The sequence below is a fragment of the Abrus precatorius genome, unplaced genomic scaffold (assembly GCF_003935025.1).
Source record: "Abrus precatorius isolate BTA unplaced genomic scaffold, Abrus_2018 Scaffold11, whole genome shotgun sequence".
Lineage (NCBI taxonomy): Eukaryota > Viridiplantae > Streptophyta > Magnoliopsida > Fabales > Fabaceae > Abrus > Abrus precatorius.
The window spans coordinates 16,465,320-16,474,490 of NW_020874303.1; the positions used below are offsets into that span (position 1 = coordinate 16,465,320).

The window sequence follows — 9,171 nt, forward strand, 5'->3', positions numbered from 1 at the left end:
ACCACCTCGTCCCCTTCCTCTTTCTTGAGATTGGTTTCATTGATGCTGATTCTGTTGAATAATGTAGACTATGCCTTTTTATTTCTTAATGAATCCATAGTATAACTTTAATACCACAATTTAAGAATCTAAGCACTGGGCATTATTTTGATGGTCAATTCAGCTAACATTTGTTTTTCTTGACTGTGTAGCTTATGTTCTCGTGTTCTTCTCTCATTCCAACCGGTTACTATCTCTGATTGATGTCCCTAGACATTGCATAAAGATTGAAAATTTGGAAACCATTTTCTTAATGACACAAATAGGCGTTTTAAAATTTGCAAGGTAGAGTTACATGGAATAAATACCAAGCTATGTGCATAACACCTAATCTGAAAACATATAGAAAGAGTTTGATTCACAAGAAGACAACTCGAGAAAGGTACATTGAAGATTAAGCTGAATGACATAGCTCAGCAAAGAACAAGAGAGAGACCAACCAAAGTGAACATTTTTCCACAACCGAAACCATTATTCAAAGTATACACCAGCAGAAACAAAATACTGAACAGTATAGTAGCTACATGTCTCCAGTGTTTTTGTTGATAATCAATGCACTCAAAATATGAGTGATGAGTTGGTAATGTAGCACCCTCCACAACTTAATAAATATGGTCATTTAATAAAACAACAAACAAGAAAAAGAAAATCCTTAAGAGGGATTCTTAGCAGTAGTGCGATTGTGCTCAAATTGGCTACACAGAACTGACCATTTATAATCGATTTCATATAATTCTTGCCGAGCTTTTCTTTGATCTTCTGCCATTTGAGACATGTTATTGCTCATAGTATTACACTCTTTTTCGTACCCTATAGTTTCTTCAACAAATTTATTCTCTTTCTCTTCAAGTGATGATAATTCAGCTTTATAATCTTTTATTTCTTCCTCCAACCTATTCATCTGTTCCTTCAAAATTGCTTCCTTTTGTCGAGCTTCATCCATAAGATTCCTAGTCTTGGAAATATTGCAAGCAAGAGTAGTGGCTACCTCTTTTCGATGATCAAGTTCTTCCTTGATTGATTTCACTCTTTCTTCAAACACAACAAATTTGTTGGTGGTAGCAAAGGCTTGCTTGAAGGAACGTAGAATAATTGGAAACTCTTTGTGCAAAGATTCTATTATAGCTTTAAGTCCATCTGATAGGGTAACATGTTCTAAAGAAAGTCGAGACAAGAAGTTAAGAGCCGTCAGAAGACGAAGGCTATTAGTTTCAGAGCAAGCTATGTCCTTCATAGGCATCTTTAGAGACTCTTCAAGGTCAGCAAGGACCTTAACCACCAAGTTATCTTCGGTGACAACAGAAGCTGATAATTGGCCATCACCATCATACCTGAAGTCTTGAATATTTATAGGATGGCCTTCACTTTCTTTATTAGTGAGTGTCTCAGTTTCGCTTGGTCTCATTTCACTCTGGAAGAATACAAAGAAAAGAATAACAGAAAAAAGCATTAGCATTGAGACACATTTCTTGCCATGAAACAATTGTTTTGCTGCAACTTTGGATGGGAGCATAAGAAGTCTAATTTAAATTATGTCAATTTCTTGATCCTATTTTTATGGTAGATATTGGAATAACAAACAAAGAAACCTTATTATAAGCTTACCTTCATTCAAAAGGTAATTACATTTAATAAACTTACGTGTCGACATGATTCACTCGGAGGAGTAACTGACGGGTCTGGCTGTGAGCTAGTTGGTTTCAAAGGAGTTGACAACGTTGCCATCTTTGCCTCTTCAGATGCTCCTTCTTCAACACCTCTCTTAGTACTCTACAAGATCTAAGCTATAAGCTAGTTGGGACCAATGCACAGTTCTTCCAAACTATCCATATTTACAAGATCTAGTGCAACCAACTTGGAGAAGACATTTGGTGCAGCAGAATAATGATGCTTAGTGTTGACAAGGCATTGTACCTTGGAACAAGATCCCAAACTGAGCTCAATTAAATCATTCATGCCATTACCTTCCATTGGAACAATCTCAGGAATGAGATTTCTCCACTCCCTCTCAATTCTTCCCAGTTGAAGAATCTCTGCTCCTTGCACTAGATGCTTAAATGTTGCTTCAGAGACCAAAGCTTCAATATTTGGAGGACAGACAGCTTTTGATATTGAATCACGCACTTCCCCATTCTTTTGTAAACAATACCTATTCAATGTAAGAAATGTATTTTGATGATGAATTGCTTCAACTTCATCTGTAGTGTCAAGGATGGGAAATTCATTGTCAACGAAATACAGTTCTTCCAGTTGTAAGCACTTTTCAATCACTTCAAATGGGTTCTCCCTTTCAATTTCACAGTATACCATCTCCAACAGTCTCAGTTTCTCCAATTTTGTAATTGCAATTGGCAACTTCCGTATTGAACACCTACACAAAGAAAGAATCTCAAGGCTTGGCAGGATTACCAAGAAAGAGATGTCACCTAATTCCCAATCACCCAGCACAAGAGTTCGAATATTTGACAATGACTTGTCCGAAATTGACAGCGTCAGAGGAAGCTTTGACGTATCATTATGTGATAAATACAAAACTCCAAGCCTTGTCATTTTTTCAAAGAACGTATTTGGGACTTCTACAGGATCGCTTGCTTCCATGGATATCAATAGAAACTCAAGTTTGGAACCATCAAACCAACTAGGAAAGCTTTCCATGTCACCAACCTGCAAGTCCTCACAACACAAATATTGAATTCTCATCTCTTTATTGGCTAATGCCTTCCGTTTTTTCTCAGATAGCGAAATGAATTGAATGTCTCCATTAGCTATCAATAGGGCCACGTCACGAATCAAGTCATGCAACTTCACACGATTGTCCTCAGCATCCAACCATAAACAAGAATTTATGAGTTTATTTTTTACTGAAAGTACTTGGCTTCTGGCTTCAGAGTATTTGTCAACTTCCCCAAAAAAACCTGCCCCTATGCCAAATATAGTTAGAAGTTCTATAGGTACTTCTGTATCTGCTGGGAATACAGACAGTAAAAGAAAGAATCTTTTGGCTATTTCACTCTTCATATTTTCATAGCTATACCTTAAACTTTTATAAATATTTCTCAAATTTTCATCAACATCGAGCATGGGCATAGGATTTCTCAAGGCTGTCAAAGCTGCATCCCATTCTTCAAGGGGTCTATCATTCAAAGTGCTGGCTATGGCTGCTATGGCAACTGGTAAATTTTTACATTCATTTGTAATTTCCTGCCCTTTGTCCTGAAAATTTTTGGGCAAAACATCATCTACACCAGCATGCTTTCTGAATAGGATCCACGCATCTTGATCTGACAAAAGTCCCAGTTGAATTGGCCTTGGACATCCCATTGAATTACACACACTTACATTGCGTGAGGTCAAAAGAACTTTGCAATTATTGTGATTCTCACCAGAAGGAATCCCTATTTCTTCAAAACTAATCGGTTCCCACACATCATCTAACATTACTAGAATTTACTCTCCGTCAGTTAACCTCTGCCATAGTGTGTTGCGTCTTTCCCATTCATTTTTGTCTTTCAACGACAATCCTAAGGGTCCTGCAATACTATCTTGAATCTTTTTGATATCTGGAGCATCTGACACAGTTGTAAAGATGACATGATCAAACTTTCCAGATTTCTCAAGTTTTCTACCAACTTCTTTAGCAAGTGTAGTTTTTCCAGTTCCACCCATTCCTTGGAGTGCAATGATATACGTGTCCTCATCTGCCATTGCATCCAAAACCTGTTTGTATTCTAAATCTCTGCTTTCAAAATGAATGAAACTTTGTGAAGAATGGCTTTCTATGCCTGAAAGATGAGGAGCACGTCCAACACGGTCAAAGGTGGTTCCCTTGAGTCTTGTAATATCGTTTGTCATTTGTGTTAGTTCTTTGCCCCTATGATATCGCCAAATGCAATTAGGACACCATCCCCAAAAACAAGCCTTTTTTGCTTTGGTATCCTCATTAATGACCTTTTCAGCTTCTCCTTGCCAATGGGTAACATCATCATGAATTTCCTCAGTATTTCTTCTTGCATCTTCGACATCTTTGCATATGGTTTTCCATTTCGCTTCCAACGCTGGTTTTTCCTTTTCAAAGTCATCCACAATGCAATTGAAGCAGCAAACGTTACGAGTCTCATCTATTATGAGATTAGTTAGTCTCCCCACTATGTTGTTCGCACAATCAAGAAGGATACTCGTCATCTACAAAATGTTCCCCGTATGAATATTATTGATAAATAGTTTGGACATGAATATCATTTTTTCACTCACAATATACTAAATTTTAATTTTAGTTCTTATAAAATTATTTTGATTGTTCTAGTTCATTTATTTTTTAAAATCATTGATTTTAGTTCCTCTCACATGTGATTTTACTAAAAAAGCAACGCATGACAAAAAAAAATTTGATGTATGACAACATATGAGTTAATCATGTCATCATCTGTGAGTAATTAAAATTTAAAACTAATTATTTTTCAAAATATAAAGACTAAACAAAAACAATTTGTAAAATAAAAAAAACAATTTTTAATTAATAGTTAAATCAATCAATAAATATCCATTGCAATTATTTAAATAATTAAATAATATTTGTTGAAGTAGTATTAGGCTAATTATAAATATTTGAATCAATTGATTAATATCTACTTCAATTACTTAAGTTATTTAATTATTACAATAATTTTAAGAAATTAATTTTAATTCACTAACAGAATAAATTTTACTATCACTCATTATAAATTATCATATCAATAAGAATAATAAATTTTACATTAACTAATTTAAAAATCATATATACAGTATATTCTAATTTGTTGGCAGTAAAAAAAATTTACATTAACAATACATCAGATTAAACTCTACTTTTAAATCATTCTCTAAATATATAATGAATTTACAATATATATAAATTCTCCCATATATTATTGGTTTGTTTGCAGTAATTTATTTGGTTTACGTAGTTTTTTTTTTTTTTTTATCATTTCTCTTAGTTGATTTTTTTATTATTTGAGAATTTTGTTAAAACTTTAATTCTTTTGACCTTGCTAAATGATATATCTTCCATTGATATGTAATAAGTAGATCACATCTAGAAAATTTTATAAATTTTAAAAATCATTCTATATTTCATCAAGCAATTTTATTTTATTGTATATGTATATATAATATATTTAATATATACATGTGTATACACACAGGAGAGCCACATACAGATCATATGTAATTTAAATAATTTTTTACTTAAAATTAGGTCAAACTGAATCCCAAACACCAGTTTGTAACGATAACTCTTGATATCATGCGAAGCAGAGGGAACATGAGAAGCATTGAACTATGTATTCATGCTTCAAATATGACATAAAAAATAAGCAAAGAATAGGCAAAGTTTACCTCTGTGTGAGAATATTGTTGCTACTTACGACTTTACAATTCTGAAGGAAGAGCGAAGATCCACAACTGCAACGAAGGAGCAAAATTGACGAAGAAAAACTCAATCTCAGCAATGTCAAGTTAATCAATTATTGTTTTGATATGCTTTATCTGCAACCACAAAAAATAAATAAATAAAAATCTCAAATAATATTATACTTTAATAAAAATTAATAAATTTTATTTAATTTGTTAAATATATCCTAATTCAAGGACTTAATTAAAATTTTTAAAGTAAAATAACTTATTTAAGAATTCTTAAATAATTCAAAAACTGAGATGTTAGTTTAACTTTTATTAATCTATTTGTTCAATAAATTACTAAAACAAAAATAATACTTACACGTTACAACATGGGCAACTTCCTTCCATTTTCTCCTTTTATAATTTATTTTTTGATAAATTACATTCACATGTTCTAAAGTTTTAAAAATAGTCATACAATATTTCTCTTTTTTTATTATATTATTTTGACTTCCCTTAACTTATACTACATAAAAAGTAGCAGAGGTTAATATTATCAATAGTGGTTTTGAATAATTAAGCAGGTGACACATTATATAAGACACACTAGTAAAAATTTTATTTTATCTAATACTATTATATTACTAATTTTATGCCATATAAGCTGCATACATATAACGAATAAATTTGTAGTTTATATATCTTAGTTGTAGTGATTGTAACACCCTCTTCTCATTTTTCTTGAAATTGGTGTAGAATTACTATAAATGGGTGTTGATTAGTGTTGGAATGTGTTTGGTAGGGTTTTGGAAGGATTTTGGACGAGTTTGGAGGTGTTGGTTGCAGAGGATCTCGCCCAAGCAAGCTGGGGTCGCCCAGGCGAGCACTCACAGGGTGAAAAACTTGCTCTCGGGTCCTCATCTCGCTCAAGCGAAGTGGAACTCGCTCAAGCGAGCGTATCAGAAAGAGAAGGTTCGAGAATCTGTCTGCAGATCTCGCTCAAGCGAGATCATGGTTGCTCAAGCGAGATATCGTCGCTCAAGCGAGACGCGCGGGGTCTGAGTCTATTTAAGGAATTTCCAGCATGGAAATTCATTCTAAAACATAAAACACGAATCCTCTCTCATTTTCTCTGACTTCTCTCTCCTTTTTACCAAAATTCAAGCCGTAGAAACGTTGTGGACTAGTTGGAACTTAAGCTCTAGACGATCTAAGGTGAGTTTCTATGGTAAAAACCTTAGTTTTACCGTTTGTTTGGTTTTTGGATCCTGACGTATATCTCTTAATACTCAGGCTATCTTCGGTTTAAAAGTTTCACTCCTTTACTAAAGTGTTTTGTAAGCTTGTCACCGAGGTAAGGAGAACTCTATTTTGTCATTTGGTTAAATTAGGATTTTAAGCTCATAGAGCAAGATTGTGAGAGAATGGGAGAATATTAGCTGAATATGAGACTTGATATATGATGTATGGCTGAGAACATGCTTGTCTAAATATTTTGGATTGATTTGGTTGTTGGGTCAAAATGGCCGATACATGCATATTTGCTTTGTGTGGTAAATGTATGTTATGAGATTTTGCTAAGTAATATGCTGTAATGTGATCTGTTGGAATGAGATTGTATGAAATGATATGAAATCTGAGTGTGAATATGAAATGCTATTGAATTGATATAGAAGAAGGCATGTATGATATGAGTGGAAAAAGATTTAGTCTAGAAGTGCTTTACTAAGCACGATCTGATAAGAGGAAATGCTGAGATTGACTCTAAGAGTCGAGTATGGAAAATCTAGTGTGAATAGTTACAGAGATACACTAGAGGTATAAAGTCTAGAGACGAAGTGATTCTTGGGGAAATGAGGGTGGTGAGCAACATTCGCGTCGTGTACACATTCTGTGATAGCGCCACATGGCCTCACACTTGTTTCTTGACTAGACTCTTGACTATATCCTTGCTAAGGGGCCCGTATATTGTACTTGTTGTATCCTTGTACATGGGTTAACCGGCAACTATTTATCTAGTTGAATAAGACCTCGGAAATGCTGGAGGTATCGTTTCTGTGATCACAGTGCACTGGGAGTGCTTAGTGGAATTTGAAATGAGAGAATGAGTGGATGATCTGCTAATTGTATATTTGTGGCACGAGATTTTGCTGTGTGATGTTTTATTGTTATATATGATTGTGTGATAATGTGTTTGCAAATAGATGCTCATCCTTACTGAAATTTTCAGGGAATCAGGATGACGGACCCTTGACCCAGAGTTAGGATTGTAGAGAGTGACCTAATTTCTGGTGTAAACATGGTGTTTAATGAACACCAAAGTGTAGATTATAGTAAATTTGTTGTTTGTTTGCATAATGACCCTAATATAGAGGTTATCATAGAGACCCACTTTTCTCTTAGCACTCCTTTAGATTTTTCCAACAACAGGATACATCAAACAGGGGTACAGTTCGACCCCAAGAGTCATCTCTTATGTCTATGAGTTCCATGATTATGACCCGTTTGGGAATCCCACTAGATGGACCGTTACCCGGGAAACCGGGACGAAAGTTGTGGCTGATCCCAGTGATAGTTATTTGGGTCGGGATGAAGACTTTGACTCTACTGAGATCGCTGCATTAGAGGGTTTGGACTCCGAGGAAAATTAGTGCTACGACTTCTCTGGGATCTTTTTTGTAGTATCTACTAGTGTAAATTTTGGAATATTGTATATTTTGAAGAACAATTGGTAAATTATTGTAATTAATGTATGCACAGTTACTTTATTTAAAAGTTTTGTTTATGTTCAGTTTTTATTTATAAACGAAATGCTGATGAACTATTTTATTGTATAAATGGGATTGATTTAACAGTTAAATTATACGTGTGTACGGACATTTGAACGAAGGATGTTACAGTGATTCTTGTCTTAAATAGCACTAAATTTTTTGTGACATCGATTTGGTATGTTCAAACCCCAACGGCATCAAGATAGCTTTTAAATCTTACTTTTAATTATAATACTATATTATTTTAATTATAATAAACGGAAAATTTTGGGTCACTGTTGAGTTAAAAATATCATTTTAACTTTTAGGAGCAAAATATTGCTATAAAATGTTTTAACAATATAATAATAAACGGTAAAACGCTCTTTTTTAGATTTAATGAAACCATAGTATAATTTTAATACCACAATTTAAGAATCTAAGCACTGGGCATTATTTTGATGGTCAATTCAGTTAACATTTGTTTGATCTTGACTGCTTTGCTTATGTTCTCGTGTTCTTCTCTCATTCCAAGCGGTTACTATCTCTGATTGATACCCCTAGACATTACATAAGGATTGAAAATTCGGAAACCATTTTCTTAATGACAACACAAATAGGCGTTTTAAAATTTGCAAGGTAGGGTTACATGGAATAAATACCAAGCTATGTGCATAACACCTAATCTCAAAACATATAGAATTAGTTTGATTCACAAGACGACAACTCGAGAAAGGTACATTCAAGATTAAGCTGAATGACATAGCTCAGCAACGAACAAGAGAGAGACCAAGCTAAGTGAACATTTTTCCACGACTGAAACCATTATTCAAAGCATACACCAGTAGAAACAAAATACTGAACAGTATAGTAGCTACATGTCTTCAGTGTTTTTGTTGATAATCAATGCACACAAAATATGAGTGATGAGTTGGTAATGTAGCACCCTCCACAACTTAATAAATATGGTCATTTAATAAAACAACAAACAAGAAAAAGAAAATCC

At 33.9% G+C, this 9,171-nt stretch overlaps 1 protein-coding gene across 1 annotated transcript; it reads right to left on the reverse strand.

The window, feature by feature from the left end:
* Positions 1 to 1,830: 1,830 nt before the first annotated feature.
* On the reverse strand, positions 1,831 to 3,477 carry LOC113855690 (probable disease resistance protein At1g61300). The gene has a single exon (XM_027487321.1). The coding sequence runs from the start codon at positions 3,475 to 3,477 to the stop codon at positions 1,831 to 1,833; it is 1,647 nt and encodes a 548-aa protein (XP_027343122.1).
* Between the last annotated feature and the right edge of the window lie 5,694 nt (positions 3,478 to 9,171).

Bases quoted from the DNA above. Each gene is read 5' to 3' on its own strand.
- LOC113855690 (XM_027487321.1), bottom strand. From the start codon at position 3,477: ATGTTAGATGATGTGTGGGAACCGATTAGTTTTGAAGAAATAGGGATT.